We start from the raw sequence: 24,582 nt of genomic DNA, 5'->3' as shown, positions 1-24,582 counted from the left end.
CACAGGACACCCGGGTATGCAGATGGACGTAAATTCCTCACTCCCAGGGAAACCAGGCTACTAGGCATTCAAGGCCCTACACAGGGGGAATCCCAGGATGATCCCCTTAGAAGCCTCCTTCTGCATGAAAACCAAGTTAAAGCAGAGTCTGCCCTGGGCTGCAGCTGGTCCTCGTTGAGTCGATTCCCTGTGAAACCCTCCCGATAGAGGGTTACCTCTATTTGACTTGTCTATATCCAGCTGCCACCAAGACCTTTACTAACTGTATTTGCTATTAAGATTGTTAATGTGATCCTGGGCTTTTTCCCCTCCTAGCCTCTCTAGAGAAGCACAGTGGCTTGAGGCAGTAGACCCTGGTTCTAGTTCCAGCACTTTCACTAGTCTGTGTGATTTTGAGCTTGACCTTTGATTTTGACTTCCAGACAGAGATTTCTCATTTAAAACAAAATCTACAGGGGTTGGATTCATTCACCAAGGTGCCTTCTGGTTCCAGTTCCATGCTTGATTTTAGAATGCTGCATTAACATAAAAAGGAAAATAGCAATTTCTAGCCCTTTAACATAGTAGTGACTTACAGGTGTGACTTCCATGGCACAGACCACTAGATAACAGTGTCCTGTAAGAGTGTGTTTTACACAAGTGGCTGGATGTTAGTCTAACAACAGCTGCTTTAATGTGGTCTGTTGTGGAGGTTCACGGAAGCCTAATGTGTCCCCGTCCCTTTTAGGGAGGAGCAACGGAAGAAACATGAGCAAGAACGAAAGGAGAAGAAAGCAAAGGTTTTGGGAGCTCGAAGGGGCCTCATGGCTGAAAATTAATTAATTTTTTAACATTATGTAAATATTCCTTTATTCTGAATCTTTTTCTTGTAAATTTTTTATACTGTCCTCTCCACTTTAGTCAAAAGACCTTCTGTTAACTTTGTTCTTAATGTATGTAGTGTCAGTGAGTTCTTCACATGGTACATCTCTGCAAAGACATTATTGCCTTAAAGCTCACAAACTCTTTGAACTCGTTTTTACCTAAGTCCCTGTACAACTCAGTTTTCTAATGAGACCCATCCTATAGATTCTTGATGTAAGTTTTTGATGCCAAGTTCTGTCTGCTGGCTTTAATATTAACAGAACTGTAATCCTCTTCTAGGCAAAAACATTTACCTGATGGTAGCTAGTTATACACAAGCTTTAGCAGAAACTGAACAGTAACAAATTTGAATAGGGTAAGCTGGGAAGGGCCACCTCTTCATCCTCTGGAGTCTAGTCGTTCTCATGAAACTGTGGGTCATATGGGTTGGTTATGGCATCACGATTTTACCTATGTGAAGTGTTTTGTTTAAGCTTATTTGTACCTTTGTTCAGATCACTTCATGTAATTGCCATCTGTCACTCAATATATTCTTAAAAACAAAAACTATTAGCTCATTCATTCTAGCCTTGCTTATTTAAAAATATACAGGGCCATGAATGAAATTTGAGGATTGCTGCTTTAAGGATTACTGTGCTCTGCCAAACTTACATCTTATTCAATTTATGGAAAAGACTAGAGTTGCTTAGCATGATATGTATGTCGGTTGCACCTCAGTGAAGCTTTGTACTGCTTAAGATTTTCATAAATAAAATTTCTTTCTCATGGTGGTAGATTGATTCTTTGTAAACATAACTGGCTTCCAAGATTTAGTTAACCAGCTAAGATTAGCAGGAGTTTACTTGTACTGTTGGTGTACCCTCTCCTGAAGATCCACTCCCACCCCAAGAAGAAATGACCACGTCTCACTCTTTTCACAGCACGTGTCTGATCCTGTTATATTTATTATTATACACCTATGAGCCCACAGAACATGGCATACTCCGGGGTGCTTAATAAACTCAGATTTTGCTATCAAAAGGCAGAGATCCGATCAATCAGGAAAACTGGGTAACTGTCAAATACACTGTGGCTGGGAAGGTAAAATGATACAACCACTTTGGAAAAGAGCCTGGTAGTTTCTTTCTTTTTTTTTTTTTTTGAGGAAGATTAGTCCTGAGCTAACATCTGCTTCCAATCCTCCTCTTTTTACTGAGGAAGACTGGCCCTGAGCTAATATCCATGCCCATCTTCCTCTACTTTATATGTGGGACGCCTACCACAGCATGGCTTGCCAAGCGGTGCCATGTCCACACCCCAGATGGAAACCTGCAAACCCCAGGCCACCAAAGCAGAACGTGCACACTTAACTGCTGCGCCACTGGGCCAGCCCTGAGCTTGGTAGTTTCTTAAAATTAAATGTACATCTACCATATGACCCAGTAATTCTACTCCCAGGTATATACCCAAGAGAAATGAAACACGTGTCCACACAAAAACTTGTATGCAAATATTTACAGCAGTATTATTCATAGTAGCCAAAAAGTGGAGAAAAATCTAACTGTCCATCAGTGGATGAATAGATTAAAAAAGAATATTATACACTAAAAAGTAATGAAGTACTGATAACATGCTACCACATGGATGAACCTCAAAGACATTATGCTAAGTGAAAAGAAGCCAGACACAAAAGATCACATATTGTATGATTCTATTTATATAAAATATCCAGAGAGGATAACCTAAAGAGAAAACAGATTAGTAGTTACCTGGGGCTGGGAGTGGGAATGAACAGTGACTGCAAAGGGGCACTGAGGTTTCTTTTTAGGCTGATGGAAATTTTCCAAAATTAGGTGAACTTTATGTTATGTAAAGTATACCTCAATAAAGTTTTAAAGTTTTAAAAATAAAAAGACAATTACATGAAAATATACAAAATAGACTTTAGGCCAAGATGACGGAAAAAGCTATTAATCAGCCTTTGTGTATTCTCTTTATTTTAAGCTTGGCGCTCTTAGCATACTCTGGCTATATTAACTTCCTACCTCCTCCTCTCTCTAAGATGACAAGAATTGATCAATTTAAACTGTTAATCAGGGCCTTATTTTTGGCATATGCAATCTCTGTAATACTTAAAATGACTGGAGAAGCTTTGGGGACATTAGCCTAATATCTGAGTGGTTATACTAAAAGTCACTATAAAGTAAGAACTAGTAAGGATCATGCATCTTTGGAGGACCAGCTCTCCAAGTAGGTGTTATGGACTGCATGTTTGTGTCCCCCCAAAATTCCTATGTTGAAACCCTAATTCCCAATGTGATGGTACTTGACAGTGGGGCCTTTGGGAGGTAATCAGGTCATGAGGGTAGAGCCCTCATGATGGGATTAGTGCCTTTATCAGGAGAAAGACTAGCACTTGTTCCCTCTCGGCCATGAGGATACAGCAAGAAGGCGGCTGGCTACAAGCCAAGAAGTGGACACTCACCAGACACCAGATATGCAGGCACCTTGATCTTGGACTTCCCAGCCTCCAGAACTAGGAGAAATAAATGAATGTTGTTTAAGCCACCCAGTCTATGGTGATTTTTACAGCAGCCCAAGAAGACTAAGACAGTAGGCATCTCTTCCCAGTGACCTCTACAGCATCCTTAATATTCTTTGGCAGTCTCCTTTCCTCAAAGGTAGATTAGAAAACAGAAGAAACCTATAAGGAATAGAGTGGTAGAAAGTCATCAACAGTAATGTCAGAGACTCCTTGCTTTGGAAACCACCTACTCTTGTAGGAATTATTCCTAATAGGAATCATTCTAGCCAAAAACAGTTACTTACATAGTACTTCTGCATCAGTCCTTGCATTCTATAAGTTAAGGTAAAGCTCAGAATCTGGTTTCATGCTGTGTTTCCCTCTTTATAGTCCCTTTTAGCAGCAGCATTTAGCTTTGTCTCAGGGAATACATACTAGCCATTAGTTGGTTGCCATCAAAGAAATACTTTATTTTGTCTGTGTTATCGTGGATCCTACAACTCTTAGTTTAATAACACAAAACTACCACATAATCTCTATTTAAAAAGTCTTGGGTTAAGCTCTGGAGAATTTTCATAGGCAAATTCTTCTGTGTGGGCTGGATCAGTAAACACTCCAATAAAATCTATTTCCAGGAAGAAAGGACCATCCACTTTATCAGCCAGGGTGAATCCGATAGAAGAGATCTAAATTTAAAATAGAGAAATTGATCAAAATCCCACACTGATGCGCTGACATCGTTCCTGAGTTTTCAACTTCCATGAGGGGATTACTATAGCTGGGCCTTTAAACTTCCATGAGGGGATTACTATAGCTGGGCCTTTAAACTTCCATGAGGGGATTACTATAGCTGGGCCTTTAAACTTCCATGAGGGGATTACTATAGCTGGGCCTTTAAACTTCCATGAAGGGATTACTATAGCTGGGCCTTTGAACTGTCAGTCCTTAGCAAGTCTACCACACTCCTCATACGCTGCAGCAAATTATAAGAGGAAGTACAGGGCTGCTTTTCTTTCCACATTCTACTTCCTCTCCTCTCCCTTTAAAGTAGTGCCACTTAAGACTAGTGACGACAACATGGATGTCTAACGGAGGTTCCTTGAAGCTCTCCTGAACTCTAATACTGTTCTCTTATTTTAAAGCTAAAATAAAATGCAGGCATGCTGAGAAGATGACCATTCTGAGACCCCTCCAGGATGGAGGGCTGCCTCACAGGATAGGTCTGAGTCAACATCTGTCTGGGTATAATGGGGGGCCTTGAGTAGGAATTGTCATCTTTCATTTGTCAGCCCTCAAAAATGGACTGAACTCATCCTCACAGGAGTTCTGTTTCACTAAAGATAATACAGTTCTGAGTGAAAGTACAGGAAAATGTTACCTTGTCAAGCAGAAGCTGGTACTGGGCATCCCGGATTCTTCCTTGATTAGAGAAGAAAAATTTGGAGAAAGGAATCTGAAAGAAGAAACCATTTACTTCATAGATGAAATGTAAGCAACTGAGGCATTTGTATGGAATTGCAATGATAAAACAATAATTCTAAATTATTTAATATATGCAGTTATGACAAGTGGCCAGTCATTTGGATCATAGATATAAATTTTTTTAAATGAAATAACATAAACACCAGAAGAAAACAGATGAAAACCTTTCTAAGCCAGAAGTCCCACAGGAAAAGTGATACAGTAGAGTACAACTATAACTTTCTGATGGCAAAAGACAAAGGGTAAACTAGGAAAAAAAATTTGTAAGATTTATGGACAAAAACTAGTATCCTAAACACAAAACTTTTTTTTTTTTTTAAAGATTGGCAGCTGAGCTAACAACTGTTGCCCATCTTCTTTTTTTTTTTCTGCTTTTCCTCCCCAAATTCCCCAAGTGCATAGTTGTATATTTCAGTTGTGGGTCCTTCTAGTTGTCATATGTGGGACACCGCCTCAACGTGGCCTAATGAGCAGTGCCATGTCGGAACTGATCCAAACCGGCGAAACCCTAGGCCGCTGAAGCAGAGCACGCGAACTTAACCACTCAGCCATGGGGCCGGCCCCCTAAACACAAAACTTTTACAAATAACTGAGAAAAAGATTAAACAACCCAGTAGAAAAATGGGGATGGGAAGAAACAGGCACACTTGTATACTGTTAGTAGGAGTGCAAATTAGTACCACTCTTAGAGGGCAGCTGGAGATTGCAGCAGGCAGGATTCTAAGATGCCCCTCAAGATGTCCACCTTCTGGTGTACAGACACCTTCTTCCAGGTATTCAAAGACTAATCTCAGTGCTGCTGGGGAGGGACTGTGCAGAAGTAAGGTCCCAAATCAGGTGACATTAAAATAAGGAAGATTATCCTCTGTAGACCTGAAAAACACTTTTAAGCCCATAGAAGGGACTCTGATGAAAGAGATTAGAAGCCTAAGAGGGCTTCCAGAGGTTGGGCAGGGAGGGGGCCACTTCCCACTGCTGGCTTTGAAGGTGGAGCTAAATGGTAAGGAATACAGGCAGCCTCTAGGAGCCGAGAGTGGCCCCCAGCTGACAACCAGCGAGGAAATAAGGATGTCAGTCCTACAATCACAGGGACTGAATTTGGCCAACACCCAGAATGAGCCTGGAAGTGGATTCTTCCCCAGAGCCTGCAGGAAGAACACAGCCCAGCTGACACCTTGATTTCAGCCTCTAAGGTCCCAAGCATCAAACCCAGCCACACCGTGTCCCAACTTATGACCTACAGGACTGTCAGTGAACAAATGTGTGTTGTTTTAAGCTGCTAAATTTGGTAATTTGTGAAGTAGCAAGAGAAAACTAACACAGCAATTTCTAGCAAAATTTGAAATGCCATTAACTTTGACTTACCAATTTCACTTTTAGGAATTTATATTTTAGATAAACTCTAACAAACACATAAAGATATAGCTTTTTCTAATAGAAAAAAAGAAAAGTATAGGAATGGTTAAATAAATTATGATGCAGCCATACAATTGAATACTATACAGCTACGTTTAAAAATGAAGTAGATCTACACAGGATGCAATGGGAAGACTTCCACAATATATTTTTAGTAAAAAAGGAAGATACAGACAAAATCTATAGTATAATCTCATTTATATTTTTCTGAAAAGGTCTCAAAAAAACCCTAAGTAAATACTGAAGACTAATGATAAGCATGTTCAGGGGCAAAATGTACTGATGCCAGCAACTTACTTTAAAATAAAAACATAGATTTAAAACAAAGATAGATTGATAAACAAATAGGAGGAAGGCTAGGCAGATATAAAGTAAATACAGCCACATGTTCCTTGAGAAATGCAGGTGGTGGCTATCTGGACATTCACTATGCCATTTTAATTTTTATGTCTGTCTGAGATTTTTCATAATAAAATGTTGAGGAAAACAAGAAAGAAAAAAATTCTTCTTCAATATTAACAGAAATGTCTTGAAGGATATGCCAGAAACTGTTAACAGTGCTTGTCTCTGGGAGATCAACATGGAGTCTGAGCAGGAGGGACCTGTTTTTCCCTTGTAGAAAGTGTACTAATTGCTTATATCATAGACAAAAGGCCAATCTCCGAATAAAGAGCTCCTAGAACCCGAGGGGAAAAAAGGCCAACCACCAACAGAAAGACAAGCAAAAGACATGAACAGACACTTCACAGAAAAAGAAATACAAATTGGCCCTTAAAGACATGAATAGGTGTTCAATCTCACTCATAACAAGAGAAATGCAAATCAAAACTACACTGAGAATTACCATTTCTCACTTATCAGATTGGCAAAAATCCAAAAGTTTGACAATTTACTCTAGTGGTGAGGCTGTGGAAACAGCCACTGTTATTTCATTACTGATGGGAAAGCAAAAATGGTACAAATCCTTTGGAGGATGCTTTGACAATATAGATCAAAATTACAAAGCATTTACCCTTTGCACGGTCATCTCACTTGGAGGAAGTCAGCCTAAAGACGTACCTGTACATACACAAAATGACCTTGCACGTGGGGGTGTTCCTGGCAACATGATTTACTATAGCAATTGGGAACATTCCAAGTGTCCGTCAACACAGGACTTGTTCAATCAACTGTGGGCTATCCACAAATACCAAACAAAATAACAATGAAGAATAACTCCATGTAGAGACATGGAAGTTTTCCAGATCTAAATTTAAAAAATATAAACAGGTGCAGAAGATACATAAAGTATGCTATTTTTATTTTTGAGTTAAAAGAGGGAGAAAATAATATACATTCATATTTGCTTGTGTTTGAATAAAGAAACTACAAAGCTACCCAAGAAACTAATAAAAGGGGTTACTATAGAGGGTGGGCGGGAAAAGGGTGAACAAGAACATGAGTGGGAATGAGACTTCTCAACGTACATCTCTTTATATCATTTTGATTTTTGAACCAAAAAATAAAAACGAATTTTAAAAAATAAAATGTACTGTTCAGATTATCACCAAAAACACTTGTTCACACAAAAACAAATGCAATTCAAAGCTGATACAATAAGCCACCATTGCACAAGATCATGTTGCTCACACAGCAAATCTAAGTGTAGTCACATCCTCATTTCAACTGCTCCCTTCATTTCTGTCAAACCAACCTGGAAGGGACCCCTTCTGTGAATTTCTCATTTTAAATCCTAGTTTGGCACTTCATCTACCTCATCATTTAAAATCTATTTTGGAAATGGAATCAATGCTACCTGCTTGCCATCCAAGGAGTATGTGTCACCCACCCCACTGGTCCCCTCAACCTAATCTCTTTTTAGGCACATAACTGTCTAAGACCACTCTCCACACCAAGCGAACTGGAAATTTTGAGCCTGGAAAAAACTGAAGAAGGAACATTCAATCTGTAAAGCTTGAATAAAAAGAAAAGGATAAATAGTTGTTTTCTGTCTACAAGTAACAGAAAACTAATACACAGTTCTTCCAACATTTTCCTGTTTTCTCTATAATCAGAGCCTCCTACTTCCATTTACCAAAGGAGAATTATTCATGAAGTGAACAACAATTGATAACATTTAATTTTTAAAAATCTCTTCCCCAACACTTTCCTTTATTTATCTTTTTAAAAAATTATTTTATTGGGGTCATATTGGCCTACAGCATTGTGTAAATTTCAGGTGTATATTATTATATTTCAGTTTCTGTATAGAAACTGCATCATGTTTACCACTAACAGTCCAGTTTTTATCTGTCACCACAAATATGTGCCTGTTTACCCCTTTCACCCTCCCTCACCTCCTTCTCTTCTGGTAACCACTAATCCTTCTCCTTACCTATGCGTTTGTTGATCTTCCACATATGAGTGAAATCATACGGTGTCTGTCTTTCTGCTTGACTTATTTTGCTCAGTATAATACCCTCAAGGTCCATCCATGTTGCTGCAAATGGCACAATTTTGTCCTTTTATGGCTGAGTAGTGTTCCATTGTATAAATAATAATTCCCCATCTTTGCCCCTGGTAACTTTTGTTCTACTTTCTGACTGTATGAATTTGCCTATTACCTCATATAAGTGGAATTATACAATATTTGTCTTTTTGTGTCTAGCTTATTTCATGTAGCATAATGTCTTCAAGGTTTATCCATGTTGTAACATATATCAGTACTCCATTCTTTTTTGTGACTGAATAATACTCCATTGTATATATAGACATCTTCTTTATCCATTCATCTATTGATGGGCACTTGGGCTGCTTCCAAGTCTTAGCTATTGTGATTCATGCTGCAATGAACATATGAGTGTACTTATCTTTTTGAATTACTGATTTCATGCCCTTTGATAAATACTTAGTAGTGGGAAAACTGGATCACATGGTAATTCTATTTTTAATTTTTTGAGAAATCTCCATACTATTTTCCATAGTAGCTGCACAGTTTGCATTCCCACCAGCAGTGTATGAGGGTTCCCTTTTCTCCACCTCCTTTCCAACATTTATTATTTCTCATTTTGTTAACTATAGCCATTTTGACAGGTGTAAGGTGATATCTCACTGCAGTTCTGATTTGTTACCTAATAATTAGTGATGTTGAACATCTTTTCATGTGCCTGTTGGCCATTTATAATCTTCTTTGGAAAATGTCGGTTCATAACCTCTGCCCATTTTTTGATTGGATTTTCATTTTTTTGTTGTTAAGTTGTATGAGTTCTTTATGTATTTTGGAAATCAATCCCCTGTCAGATAAATGGTTTGCAAATACTTTCTCCCAGTTGGTGGGTTGTCTTCTCATTTCGTTCATAGTTTCCACTGCCTTGCAGAAGCTTTTTTGTCTCATGTAGTCCCATTTGTTTATTTTTTCTTTTGTTTCCCTTGCCTGAGTAGACATGGTATTTGAAAGAAGCTGCTAAGACTGATGTCAAAGAGTGTACTGCCTATATTTTCTTTTAGGAGTTTTATGGTTCCAGGTCTTACATTCAAGTCTTTAATCTATTTTGAGTTAATTTTTGTGTATGGTGTAAGATAATGGTCTACTTTCATTCTTTTGCATATGGCTGTCCAGTTTTCCCAACACCGTTTATTGAAAAGACTCTCCTTTCTCCGTTGTATATTCTTGGCTCCTTTGTCTAAGATTAGCTGTCCACAGATGTGTGGTTTCATTTCTGGGCTTTCAATTCTGTTCCATTGATCTGTGTGTCTGTTTTTGTGCCAGTAACATGCTGTTTTGATCACTATAGCTTTGTGGTATATATATATATATATATATATATATATATATATATATATATATTTTTTTTTTTTTTAGGAAGATTAGCCCTGAGCTAACTGCTGCCAATCCTCCTCTTTTTGCTGAGGAAAACTGGCCCTGAGCTAACATCGTGCCCATCTTCCTCTACTTTATATGTGGGACGCCTACCACAGCATGGCTTTGCCAAGCAGTGCCATGTCCGCACCTGGGATCCGAACCGGCAAACCCCAGGCAGCTCAAGTGGAACATGCGCACTTAACTGCTGTGCCACGGGGGCGGCCCCTGTAGTATATTTTGAAGTCAGGGATTGTGATGCCTCCAGCTTCGTTCTTTTTTCTCAAGATTGTTTTGGCTCCCTCAATAATTTAAAGAGAACTGTTGCAAAAAACTATTACTTCCAGTCAAAGATTATAACTGTGTATTTTCAGGAAAGAAAGTAATTGTTAATGATTAAATAAATGGTAGTGATACTGGAGAATAATTGGCAATGTGCAGCAAAAAAGCCCTTAAAAATGTACATATCATTTATTCTAGGAATTTTATTTCCAGGAATATATCCTAAGAAAATAATTAGGGATGTTTACCTCAGAGTTTGGTCTCATAATGAAAAACTCTGAAAACAACCCAAATGTACCAATAAAAGAGGATGGATTAAGTAAATTGTGCTCTATTTCTATACTAAAATATCACAGACATTAAAAATGATGTAGAAATATATTTCAACAGAATGTTGTATATAAAATCAGTTCAGTGAACAAAATACACATAAAACAGCATTAGCACAATACCATTTTTGTTAAAAAAAAGTATAAATAGAAAAGTGTGGTACACACTAAAATGAAAATAGTATTTTACCTATCAGTAGTGGTACTTCAAGATTTTTTCCTTTTCTGCATTTTGCAAATTTTCTATAATGAAATACTTCTTTAATAATCCATTACACATATTATTTGCATACAAGTGTTACATGTCATAATTTTTTGGTTATATATCCATATTAGTGCACAAATATGTACTGAGTGCCTATTTTAGGTTAGGCACTATTCTAGGTATAGGGGAAGCAGCTATGAACAAGACAGACAAGGTTCTGCTCTCAGAATTTACGGATTTATGTTCCATGGGAGTAGCATAGAGAATGACAATAAACCAAGAGTAAAATTCCTTTTAAAAAATTTTTTGAAAGTAAAAATAGGGGCCTGGTGGCATAGTGGTTAAGTTCATGCGCTCCACTTTGGGAGCCCAGGGTTTACCAGTTTGGATCCTGGCTGCAGACCTACACACCACTTATCAAGCCATGCTGTGGCAGGCGTCCTACATATAAAATAGAGCAAGATGGGCACAGATGTTAGCTCAGGGCCAATCTTCCTCAGCAAAAAGAGGAGGACTGGCAGCAAATGTTAGCTCAGGGCTAATCTTCCTCAAAAAAAAAAAAGTAAAAATAATTTTACTTAGTGATAAGTTCTATGAAAAAATTAAACAGGGTGGTGTTATTGAAAGTGACTGAGTTAGAGGGTGCAACTTTAGCTAGAGGGATCAGGAAAGGCCTGGGGCAACTTTTGAGCTGAGAAGTGAATGATACAAAGAGAAAGCAGGTAAAGATATGGGGGAAGAGCACAGCAGCAGATACAACAGTAAGTACAAGGCTCTGAGACAGAAAAGACCTTGTTGAGTCTGACCCACAGCAGAGGGGCCAGTGTGGAGGAGGGAGGTAGAAGGGCCATGTGGGCCACGTTAAGGAGTTTGGACTTTATTCTAATTGTAAGGAGAAACTACTGGAGGGTTTTAAACATGTGAGTGATGTAATCTGAACTAATGAATCACTCTGGCTGCTGTGTGAAGAGTAGATTTTAAGGGGCAAGAGGACAAAGAAGGAAATCAATAAAGAAGCTGCTGCAGTAATCCAAAGGCCTGGATTAGGGTTTGAGTAGAAGAGATGGCTAGAAAAGATCAGATTCTGGGTGTACTCTGGAAGTAGAGGTGACAGGACTTACTGATCAACTGGATGCAGGGTGAGGGAGAAAGGAAGCCAGGATGACCCTTAGGTTTGAGTATAAGCAAAATGGAGACTTTCTTTTGAATTTATGGATTAAAAACCTTCAGTAGGCAGAAGGAATGAGTACTTGATTTTGCCCTCGCTTCCTGAATTTCCACTTATTTTCCTCCAGGTTAACATCATTTACCATCTCAAAGCTTCTTCTCACTCACAAAATAAGACTGCTTTATATTACCAAGAAATAAAAATTTTTATGATTGTAAAGTATGAAGTGTTTATTTCTCTTAAGGGAGCCTTTCTATTAACGTAGGGACACTAGCTTAGTGGAGTTGCCTGGAGGAGATGACATGGCAGAAACTTAAAAAGAAACATCTACTTGGGCACAGAGCAGAGATGTACCCATGACTTAGCATGGACCTGGCCAGATCCTTATCAAAAACATTTACTGGTAGTAAGCTAACATACATACTAATGAAAGAAAAAGTCAATTATGTCAATCTTGCCCCCAGTTCCTCTTCCCTCCTTCCCTCCCCACATCTTTCAAGGATTAGTAAGAAAAAAAAAACTACAATGTAACCATAATCTCAAGAGACCTTATTTTCATAAACAGTAAAGACTTGTGCTGTTACCTTGACATCCTGCCAGTAGGGCCCCCCCCGGGTGAACATGAAGTAACTGTACATCTGATTCTTCCTCTGGATTATATCCGTGTCCTCCCTGATATTCACCATCCAAGGCCGACCATCTCCACGGACACGGAGATAAAGTGTGTTAAACTGGGACCAATCATAAGACCTCTTTCTCTCAAAAGGGCCCTAAGGTACAAAAAGGAAAGTTAATTTCACCTCATTTTCCACTATTAGCAAAATGTGAGTCATCACCAAGTCAGCAGCATCAAAAGGTTCCACTAGCCATTTTTCTGCCTTTTTTGGCTTTCTACTACCATAGACAGGTAAATCTAGTGATTCTTATTTTAGTACAAAATCCTGACAGAGTTATGTTTCTAAGGTAATGTTTAAGACGTGATTGGCTCAGGACAGTGTTCACCTGGGGAAGGCACTCACCTGTGTTCACAGAATGGCAGTGAATTACTGTATGTACTTTCCTTCCCTCGTCCTTCCCTCAGAGCCATGGCTTCTGAGTAGGCCATTTTATGACAGCTGTCTTCCCATAAATGAGAAAACTATGAAAAATCTTAAGTTTTAAAACTGATATTTTGGGGGCCAGCCTGGTGGTCTAGTGGTTAAGTGTGTGCTCCACTTCAGCGCCCGGAGTTTGCAGGTTCAGATGCAGATCTATACACCACTCACCAAGCCATGCTGTGGCGGCATCCCATATACAAAACAGAGGAAGACTGGCACAGACGTTAACTCAGGGACAATCTTCCTCAAGTAAAAAGAGGAAGATTGGCAACAGATGTTGGCTCAGGGACAATCTTCCTCATCAAAAAAACCTGATATTTTATAACAACAGTTACCATCCATTGAACATTTACATGAAGCACCTTGCATGCATAATTTAATCATCACAACAGCCCTGAGGTAGGTACTATCATTGTACTCCATTTTATAGATGAAGAAACTGAGCACTCAACTAATTAGTGGTAGATCCAGCCCTGTTAAACTCCAAAATCTGTGTTCATAAAAACTATCAATGCTGTCTCTCTCTCTCTAAAAGTGAGATTTAGTGTAAACTTCCAAACGTGTTTGTTTCTATCAATCTCAGAGGTACTCTGACTTCAAGAATACCAGTGCTCAGATATGAACGATTATTTACTAGCTGTGAACTTTGGCCAAGTTACTAAATCTCCCCAGGACTCAGTTTCCTCATCTGTAAAACTGGGGTGATCATACCTTACAGGGTTGTCGTGAGGAATAAAAGGGATAGCGCATATAAAGTAATCAGCACAAGGATTGGCAGGGTGACTTAACAAATGTTAGCAACCAGTTTAATGACTCCAAAGTGGGTATCCAGCCAGAAAATTATTTTCTCCTGTGGACTGACCCGATCCATTCTGTGGATTTTCAGGTCCAGAAAAAAAGATCTTGTATGCATAGTTTGTTGCCTCCCAAAAAACACATACCTTTCTCTTTCATCATTATCAGGAGAGAGGTAGCCTAATACTACTCCTAACATTTGCCTTTCTCTTTAAAGCACAATATCCAAGCAAACATTCAGAGGCTGTGGCCAAGGCCAGGCACAGGAGCCTCTCCAGGGCCACCCTGAAACAACGCCTGGTCAGCAAATTGGCAAAAAGCCACAGACTGGCAGTCAGACGAAGGAGCTGACCTAAGGAACTTTGGAAAATAGGGTTCTGACTGGAAACTGTGAGGCTAAAGACAAAAGAAACTATACATAAACACTGTACTCTGGATGGTAAAGTTGTTTCTCACAGGGTTATGGGTTAAAAATTCTAGGGGCTGGCTGCGTGGCATAGCAGATAAGTTCAGCACACTCCACTTCGGGGCCCAGGTTCACGGGTTTGGCTCCTGGGCGCGGACCTACACCACTCGTCAACCATGCTGTGGTGACAAACCACATACAAAATAGAGGAAGACTGGCACAGATGTTAGCTCCGAGCTAATCTTCCTCAGGAAAAAAAAATCTAAAACTGCTTGACATGTATAGTGAGGCTGAATTAATAATTAAATGGACGGTGAATGGTGGGAGACAGGTTTCTCAGTGCTACACAGAGAAGTTACATATAAACAAGGGGAAAGCTAGAATGAATCACATGGTCCTAGATTAGTCAGAACATTAAGGTGAACTCATATTTAGCATAACATAGGTACAATTATAGATGTGAGTTTCCACAGGTTGATATGCATACATGTATTTCCTAGCTGTGTCCACTGAGAGGGCCTAGAAGTAGTGCCAACCAGGAGGAACAAGGGCACCGTGCCCAGATCTCAGTTTCTAATACCATTCTCCAAAAAAAGGAACCAAGGCCCCTTTGAGAAATGGATAATTCTAGGGTTGGAACAGGGAAAATACAACATGAGCTTAGAGCAACTTGTAGTCCCAAAAAGTGCTCAAAAAACAAAAGGATGGGGGCACGTCAAAGGGACAGGAGCCAACCTGAAAGAGCTCCCAATGGCCAAAGCTGGAACAATTTGAATAACAAAATAAATAACACAATATTGGATTATAATCCAAAGTGTGAGTTCATACTAAATGACTGACTGAATAAATAGGCGTGGGAGAAGAAACAAATCTTCCTTACTGAAGAATCCCAAATAATTTATGTAAACACCACCCCTTCCAGGAGATAGAGCTTAATCTCACGGCCCACGACACGCAGTGAATGTAGGTGCACTCAGTGACTTGCTTCCAAAGAACAGAGTATGGAAACGAGAGAAAAACAAGTGACTGAACAACGGAGTAACCTGGCAAACACTACCTTGACCTGGTCATCAAGGTTAACACATCAGTGATAAGTCATGTGGCTAGCATGTACCCCTGAGATGATGTGATGAGAAGGTACTTCAACTCTGTGGTATTATTCCTAAAAACCCAGAACCCCAGTCTAACCAGGACAAAAAAATCAGAAAACCCCCAGTTGAGGGTCATTCTACAAAATACCTGATCAGAATTTCTCAAATCCTCAGGAACAATAAGAAAAGACTAAGAAACTGTCACAGACAAGAGGAGACTAAGGAGACACGACAATAGATGCAATGTGGTATTTTGGAATAGAAAAAGGGTATTGGTGGGAAAACTAATGAAATCCAATAAAGTCTGGAATTTACCTAATAGGAATGTACCAATGTTAGTTTCCTAGTTGTGACAAATGGACTGCAGTAATGTTAAGATGTTAACAATTGGAGAAGCTGGGTGAGGGGTATATAGGAACTCTCTGTACTCAATCTTTGCAATTTTTCTGTAAATCTAAAACTACTCTAAAATTAAAAGTTTACTTTAAAAAAAAGCCACAAGCCGACCCTACATCCACTCTAAGGAATCCCTGGACATTACCGGTTCCATGGTCTATGATAGAGGAGATATGAATCTCCCCAGATCATTTTCCAAATGTCTAACCTCTCAGGGCTCCTCAAACATAAGAATGCCCCCCATGGCCCAAGGTGATGCCCAAAAACAAGGAACTCCTCCTCAAGAACCACTTCCCCTTTGTGCTGCCACTTTATACTTGTGCCCAGTAGTTATTTAACCCCACACGCAGAAGAGATGACAGGTGTTCTCATTTCCAGAAACAAAAGTTGTCTGCTACAGTCCATGCTACAGTGAAGTTCACCCAGTCCATTAGAAAACTGAGGCTCCTGGGCCTCACCTACCCTTGGAATCCTGGATATCATTGCACAGTACCCACTGCGGCTGCTCTCCCCATCCTGAGGCGTGTCAGAGCTCAGAGTGCCATACAGCAGTGCACTTTGGTTATTCTTGCCCATTTTCAGGAACGCTTCACTTCTGCCTCCAATTGTCTTATCAGAAGTCACTATCCACTTATCCAAATCTTCTTTTCCACGGAACTTCCAGACAACCCTCGCTTGTTCCAGCAAGACCTCATGCAGAGGGCGGCCTTCAGGGCCTATCCAGCGATTCACAATATCATCCTTCAAACGCCAAAAATGGTTCTTTAATTCATCTTTAATTGCTTTATCAAAACTAACTTCAGGCTTCTCCTCAGGACAGGTTATATCCAAAGCAACATCTCTTTGGTGATGTCCTTGCAAATCCCCTTCAGTCTTCCTCTGAGAGGAAGCTTTGCCAGGAACAGGTGCTGGTTTCTGAAGACTACTGGAACAATAGTCTGCAAAGCGAGTACCCAAAAATGGATACGAGGCAACACTTGGCTTTGGGCATTTTCTGAGAATACAAGTGCCATTCAGCAACTTGTGAACCAAAGCCATGGCAATAAAAAGTCAAAATGTAAATTTCTCGCTGGGCTACCAGGAAAAGAAGTTGCAGCAAATAGCCCAATTTCACCTATAACAGAAGAGGCATTGAAGAGTTACCAGTATAGTAACGAATGTACCACAATTTCAGATTCAACATGGATCATGTATTATGAAATTCATGAACTTACTTTCTAATCCTATAAATATTTACCCAGGCCCTACTATGAGCAGAGCACTATTTGCACTGTACGTAATGCATCCCACTGCAGTGTGAAAAAAAAACACCAAGATGAATAAAAACACAGGCCCCTTCATGGAGCTAATGATCAACCCAAAAATTATTTAAGTATGTGCTAAAAGCCACCTAAAGAGGTTTCATCAATTTTAAAGCAAATTTTTATGCTGGATTTTTAAAGAAACAATTGGTTCCTAAAATAAAATATTAAATCAATTCACTCTAAGACCTGAGCCAAGTGACTGGACACTCTAGGACTTCATCTATAAAAAAGCAGACTACATGGGGCCGTCCCCGTGGCCAAGTGGTCGGGTTCGCACACTCTGCTTTGGTAGCCCGGGGTTTCGATGGTTCGGATCCTGGGCGTGGACATGGCACTGCTCATCAGGCCATGCTGAGGTGGCGTCCCACATGCCACAACTAGAAGGACCCACAACTAAAAATACACAACTATGTACCGGGGGGCTTTGAGGAGGAAAAACGGGGGGGGAAAAAGGGACTACAGTGAGCATTCTATGTGGAGTCAGAAAACCTGGACTTGACACCTGGCTCTGCCCACTTATTAGGTTATGAGTACTGTGAATATTGGCAATTTCATATGGCTAAACGCAATAAAGCTGTTTACCCTCAGTTAAAGCAGTTGATCTTTTGAGGCCTCCATTTCCAGAGGGGTAAGGCTGTGTTAACACCTCTGCCACTTACGTAAAGGGATTCTTCAGAGGATCAGATGGTCTCTCTGATGCATTAAGTCTGACAAGATCCCCAAGATTCTTCATGTCTAACAAGCTCCTAGCCCACACTCCACACTGTGAGTAACAATGCTTTGACCATGTCACTATTCGAGCTCCTCAAAGAAAGAACCTAAGCAACAGCAGCAATAATACCATAACATTTAAATACTATTCTTAATATTTTCAAACCACTCTGACATAGATTATCTCATTTAACCCACATAAGGCTCCTGTAAGACAAGTCAACTAGATATTTCCTTTCTCTAGGAAACTGATACCAACAGGTGAAGTGACTTGCCAAAGCTCACACTGCTAGTCAGTACCAAAGTTAGAACTAGAACTCTAGCCTTAAGTCCTTCCACCAGATGCTGCTGCCTGTCTATATGTAAAACATTAGCAATATAACTTTTATAGCTCTAATAAAATAACAACTTTGCTTTTAGCAGCAACATTTAATGAGTGCTGGCAGGAAGTGCTACCAGAATCAGGAAAGCAAGAATAGTCCCCTCTTCTAACTATTTCAGCTACCCCTAAAAGGAAAGAAAATATGCAAGGCCAATTTCTTTGCTTTTCTCCTATCCTGGCCCCAGAGACCAGAAGAAAGAAAAAGCAAAACCAAAAACTCGCCCACTATTCAGAACACAGTGCTGAATAAGAAACTAAATGGAACACCAAAAACATTTAAAAAAATAAATTTTTTTTTAAGCCTCAGAAATGTCAAAAATCCAACAAACCAGCTTACCTGCTTTAGTTGCCTAAGAGTCCACGTCAAAATGGCTAACTACAACACAGGTCTGGTCATCCTTCTAGAATGCCCCTCCTTCCTCACTGCCCAAATCAGGTGGGTCACACCTTCTCTCTTTCAGATCACTGCACTCTGCTCCCTGCCTCCAGGCTTGCAAACCTTACCTTCGCCTCATCAACCACTCAGCATCTAGAAGGGCCCAACATACAAAAATGATCATTTATCTTCTCTGATTAAAACACTTCAGAGGCGGGGGCCGGCCCAGTGGTGCAGCGGTTAAGTGCGCACACTCCGCTTCAGTGGCCTGGGGTTCACCGGTTCTGATCCTGGATGCGGACATGGCACCGCTTGGCAAGCCATGCTGTGGTAGGCGTCCCACATATAAAGGAGACAAAGATGGGCACAGATGTTAGCTCAGGGCCAGTCTTCCTCAAAAAAAAAAAAAAAAACACTTCAGAGGCTCTCTCATGGTCTTCAGAATAAAGCCCAACTTTCTTCACAGGGTCTACAAGACTCCCCCAGATCTGGCCTCTGCTCATTTCTCCAGCCTCACCTCTAGTCACACCCTACTCTGTGCTCCAACCACAGAGAATACTTGTGGTCCATCAGTGTCACCCAGTACTATCTCTCTGGGCTTCAGCTCTTGGCCAATTAATGCTCCTAGGCCAAGAATGCCCTCTACTGATTTTGACTGGCTAATTTATACTTTGGGACTTAGCCTAGACATCGGTTACCTCCTCCAAGAACCCTTCCTTGACTATTCAACTCCACCAAGACCGATGCCCCTCTGATGTCTTCTCACTGCATCCTGGACTTACACTTCCCCTGCTACAGCGTACTACCCAGTTCACTTATCAGTCTCCTCCACCAGACTGGAAGTGTCTTCAGGGGAGAGACTATCTTCACTGTGGTACTCCCAGCTCCCAGTATGGTGCCAGGCATGCAGGAGGTTCTAATATTTGTTGAATAAATAATATCTCCACCTTTCTCCACCTCAGCCATCAGTGTGTTGGTTTAGGGCCTTACTGCTTCTTACCAGGAATACTGCAATTCCCCTAATAAAGGGCTTCTCAAACTTTAGAGTGCCTATGAATCATCTGGGAATTTTGTTAAAATGCAGCTTCTGATTTAGTAGGCGTATAATGGGACCTGAGATTCTGCTTTTCTAACAAGCTCCCAGGTGATGCCCTTGTTCTTGGCCCATGGGACACCCTTTAAGTAGCAAAGTCCTAACTCATCCCCCTGGCTCTAATCTCCCCCTCTTCTCCCAATCCATCCTTTGCCTGGCAACAAAAGAGATTTGTCTAAATATGAGGGCACTCCTCTTACAATAATTCAGCAATTCCTCCCAGAAATTCAAACTTCTAAAATTGTACACAAGGCCCTCCAAAAGGTGCCCAACTCCCTGGCCTAACCTCCCTGTATCCATGGGCAATACCCTCAGCTCTAATAAGACCAACAGTAATCACGTCCGAACACACATACACATAAAAAAGAACATTGTTCAAACCACAAAAGTGACCAAACAGTCTACTATCCTGGCTAATAGGAGTGACCGCTTATCTTGACCAACCATGGCATTAGCCTTACTCTACATAGGTAAGATTCTCCCCCACATTAGATTTAAGATAACTAATAGCAGAATTATCTCCACCTCCTGACTACTTTGCTGAAAATCACCTAACACAAGCCTAGATCTAATAATAGCCTCTTCCTGAGACACCCCATGGTTTCCCATGGTGTGAGTTCTCCCGTACTACAAGGAGTAATAACCGGAACTTGTTCAACCATAGGCATGTTCCTGGAGGGAACTGGAGGGCAGTTCTGACTGGAGGGCACTGACATTGCTCTCTCTCCATCTTCTCATAAGAACCTGTGCATACCTCTCACAGAGCTTACATAACCTTAGAATCTTGCTCTTATCAGTCTACCTAACTACCCTGACCTCCTTAATCTTAGGGACTATGGCTTGAACATAACTGATGCTCAATAATGTTTGCCGAATAAATGAAAACCATGTAAACAATATGTTTTCACATGGACTAAAAATAGAAAGAAACCAGAAAAAAATAAAAACAGTTGATCACAGGTCCCAGAATCACAGGTAATACTTAAATTTCCCTCACTGATTGTGCTTAAATGATTTTACCTCTACATATACAGGAATCTGGAAAACAAGTAATAAACCCATAAAGTGGAATGTGTACAATCATAAAAATGATTCTGACGAACCCCATGCTTAGGCTACACTACTAAGTGGTAAATAAGGAGGAATCAAAATTGCATATACGCTAACATTAGGAGTATCAAAATGTATGGACAAAAAAGATTTACGGGGGAAAGAAAAAAGGCTTAAAATCGTGTGTAGGCTGATGGAATTGTGAGTAATATTATTCACCTATTTTCCAAACCCTCGGTAGTGCTGTTACTTCTCTAACAATATAACTTTAATTATAAATGTTTTGTTTCATAGTTTTACCAATAAACATAAAGTCAAACCTCCTAACTGGACGATCCTGGGCCGAAGTTGACGGTGAGTTTTGATGGCAACGTATCCGATGCAGCTAAAAGCGGGCAGTCTTAGTAAAAAGTGTACATCCAGGGCTCACCATGTGCCAGAAACTGTTCTAAGTGCATTTTCGTTAACTCCTCACAACAATCCTAACAGAGGTACTATTATTATCCCAAGTATAGAGATGAGGAAACGGAGGTTCCAAGATTAAATCACCCGAGGTCACACAGCTAATAAGCGGCAAAACCAACTCTAGAGCCCCGGTGTTTAGCTCCCGATTCGAGTCTGGGGAGCAGTTCAGAGGGAATAGTGCCGCGGCCAGGCGACCCCCTCAACCCTCACCTGCTAGGGCAGTGTCGCCCCGCCACATCCCGGAGGCACCAACACCCGGACCGCGGCGGCGAGCCTCCCAGGCTGGCGCCCAACTGCGAGTTCCGCCAAAGTCCTCCGCTTTTCTCAACCGTGCTCTCCACTTTTCCGGTATAAGTCCATCTGCTTTTCCCGTCCGGCGCCAAACTAGGCATTATGACACTAGCGTTCCGGTCCGGTGCGGAGGGCTGAGAAGAGCCGCAAAGATCCTGGAGCCCGGGGAACTGAGGCCTTTGGTCCACCACCTTCCCAAAGGGCCCGGCTTCCACCCCTCCTAATCTCTTCTGCCCTAGGTGAGAAAGTGGGAGGAATTTAGAGACGCTTTTCGCCTGTCTTTCCTGCATCCCGCATCTTTCAAATAGGACCCAAATATTGCTAACGCCCCTTCGCCCTCAGGTGCCAGGGTAGCCTGGGGCCCCATCTCCCCGCAGTCCCCCAAGAGCTGTCCATGGCCTCAGAGGGCTGGTTCTGCTGGAATTGCCCCCGTGGAATCTTTGGAGACCCAGCACGCACCTGAACAGCAAACCGTCCTACGCACCCTTCCCCAGTCCCGCCCAGTGGGGTCGCCCACTCTTCAGTCTTCTATCGTGTTTTGTGCAAACCTCTGTTTAAATTCTTTCAACATTGTACCTTAATTGTGCGTTCACTTCTCACTTCCGCAGCGCTGTTAGCTTCTTGGGTCCGGAACTGTGCTGCTTTTCCCGTCCCCAGCACCTAGCATCGTGCTGGCAGAAATTAAGCCTCAGCATGAATTTGAATGAATTGTAACACCTGGCAATCAACACCGTTCTTCTCCAAAGATCCGAAAGACCTCACCGAATACAATTGCCTTTTCCAAGTTTCCTCCGTTACTCGTTTCCATGCCACCATCTCTTCCTTCTTGAAATTCTGCTTTGACTTCTTTAGACTCTACCCTTCCCTGGTTTTCCTACCTCCTTGAACCTTCCCCAGCTTCCTCCTTCACCGACTCTTCTTTCTCTTCCCACAATCTTAAATGCGGATTGTCTCCGAAGCCCAGCCTGGCCTTCCTCTTTTCTAGTTTCAGATACGAGTTATCTATAGGCAATTTGATAATACCTTTCCCTAAACCCCAGCATACATTTCCAAACTCTTGATAGCAGTTCCAGCTGTGGGATATACCACTAACATCTCAAAATCAGTATGTCTAAAACTGAATGTACCATTAACCCATATTAACTCCTTCTTTTAGCTTCCCTATTTCTGTAAATGCCCACATCTTCTAAGCTGGAAATCCTTGGCTTCTCTCCTTAAAATCTCCTCTTACTGACCCTAAATCCTATTGAATTCTCTTCGCTGTCTTGGATCTTCCCCTCCTTTCCAAACCCAGTGAAACCTGAATAGTTATTGCCCTTATACAACTTACGCTCAATCTACTGATTGCCCTACTCTGGACACGACAGTTTGTCTATTTCCGTTTTTAAATATGGCTCCCAGAGCTAAACACCATATTGCTTTGGCCTCTAGACATGCCACTGTGTAAATTCTAAGCCCTCCATAATCTCCTGTTCCATCTATACTACTCATACGTATCCTCAATTTCTCATCCCAGCTGGTATCTGCCTAAACCACACTCATTCCTCCTCATAATGGAGTTAATATTTTCTGTGCTCAGCATCCCTCTGTCTTCCACATCCCAAAAGTTTAGTCTCAGGTGTTTACATGACACCCCCACACACACTTCAGCTGATTGGTCCAGTGGTAGGCATCTGATCAGGATTTGGCCAATCAGCTTATTCCCAGGGATTTTCTGAACTAAAACTAGAAAAGCGCCCTTTTGACCCTGGTGTCTCCTGTGTCTCCCTGAGGAGCTCCTGAGCTGCCTGCTAATACTGTGAAGAAAATTGGTTTGCAGAAAGAGAAAATAAAATCAGGTGCTGAGAAAGACAGAAGGGAGAGGATAAAAGAAGGTCCAGTCAAGCATTTATATTGTGGCTTCTAGTTGGTCCTCCCATGGCTTAGGTATTTAGTCGTTCCTTGACTTCTAAGCACCAATAAATTCCTTTTACCTAAATTAATCTGAGTTGGGTTTCTATCACTTGCAACCTATAGGTCTTAATTGATACATTGATTCCACCTATTCAGAACACACCTTAAATCCTATGTTCTCTTTAAAAACTTTCCCTAATACATCCACCTCATAATGATTGCTCCACTTCTGACATCCTATCATATTTATTCTTTGTGCTATACACATTGGTACTTAATTATGTTCAAATAAAAAGTAGATTATAAGCATGACTAAACTGTTCATTCGCTGTTTTATGGGTACAAGCCTTTTCTCTTCAACAGGAGGGTAAAAACCTTGAAGGTAGTGATTTTGTCATATACTTTAAAATATATACCTTCTACAGTAACCTGCAAAAATCTAGACACAGAGTGGGAACTGCCTTAAGAGGCCAAGCAAAAGAAAAATTTCATGAAAACCTTTAGGAAGGGCTGTAGTGACACAGGCCAGCAAAGAATATTTCAGTAGTTCAGTCAAGAGGCAAATATGATTCAGCAATTTCATCTCTTGATGGAGTCCCTTCAGATGATCAGGGTATGATCCAGGCAAAGGAAATAAATGATTTCAGAAAAGAAGATTACCTCGTCGGAGTTTGAGGTCATGGTGGTGTCCCTACAGGTCCAGGGTTAGTTCTCTGCTTTGCTGAGGAACTTGATTTTCTCTGTTTGCTCAGAGGATTACTCCATGCCAAGCAACTTCACAGGAGGAAAAATGACAAACCAGAATGTCTGTTTATTTGTCTACAACAGAAAATAGGCTTCATTTGAGATCCAAGATCATCTATCCAGGACAGTCCCTCCTGGTGGGCAAGGCCACCCTGCAGACCAGACATAGACTAGTGGGTGAGGAGGGCCGCATAATCAGAGAAGACAGTGTTCAAGCGGGTTTTCCGTTAAACAAAATGAATTGTCTGTCCTTCTTTTGGGGATATTTCTATCTGCGGTGCCGAGGCCAGGCACTGTATGATATCATTTTAATAAATATCTGAACACAGGCATGTTCTTTTCTATGGTTCTGATCTTAGCTGACTCCAGGCAGGTAAACCCCAATCCATCCCCCAGCAATA

General features: G+C 41.0%; 2 protein-coding genes across 12 annotated transcripts in view; one reads left to right on the top strand and one right to left on the bottom strand.

Annotated features, from left to right (window-relative positions):
* Nucleotides 1-1,631, top strand: part of NUSAP1 (nucleolar and spindle associated protein 1) — a 29,434-nt gene extending 27,803 nt beyond the window's left edge. For all 8 annotated transcript variants that reach the window (XM_070239180.1, XM_014733837.3, XM_070239170.1 and 5 more), the window contains one exon: nt 728-1,631. In XM_070239180.1, the coding sequence (XP_070095281.1) occupies nt 728-818 (91 nt within the window). In that variant the 3' untranslated portion in view covers nt 819-1,631. The remainder of the gene's footprint in view (nt 1-727) is intronic.
* A 2,181-nt stretch (nt 1,632-3,812) lies between these two features.
* Nucleotides 3,813-22,434, bottom strand: NDUFAF1 (NADH:ubiquinone oxidoreductase complex assembly factor 1). 4 transcript variants are annotated; one of them, XM_070239195.1, is made up of 6 exons: nt 22,121-22,434; nt 21,464-21,779; nt 16,335-16,986; nt 12,672-12,857; nt 4,746-4,820; nt 3,813-4,053 (listed from the first exon to the last, which is right to left on the bottom strand). In XM_070239195.1, the coding sequence occupies exons 3-6, from the start codon at nt 16,908-16,910 to the stop codon at nt 3,904-3,906; spliced, it is 987 nt and encodes a 328-aa protein (XP_070095296.1). In that variant the 5' UTR covers nt 16,911-16,986; nt 21,464-21,779; nt 22,121-22,434; the 3' UTR covers nt 3,813-3,903. The 4 variants fall into 4 exon arrangements, with proteins under 4 accessions (XP_070095296.1, XP_070095307.1, XP_070095316.1 ...); XM_070239206.1 differs by lacking the exon at nt 22,121-22,434 and adding an exon at nt 18,774-18,970 and having other exon boundaries at nt 21,464-21,587; XM_070239215.1 differs by lacking the exons at nt 12,672-12,857; nt 22,121-22,434 and adding an exon at nt 18,774-18,970 and having other exon boundaries at nt 21,464-21,587.
* Nucleotides 22,435-24,582: the final 2,148 nt, after the last annotated feature.

Source organism: Equus caballus, chromosome 1 (genome assembly GCF_041296265.1).
Source record: "Equus caballus isolate H_3958 breed thoroughbred chromosome 1, TB-T2T, whole genome shotgun sequence".
Lineage (NCBI taxonomy): Eukaryota > Metazoa > Chordata > Mammalia > Perissodactyla > Equidae > Equus > Equus caballus.
Note: the sequence above shows the minus strand (reverse complement) of the source record. Positions and strands in the feature narration are given on the sequence as shown.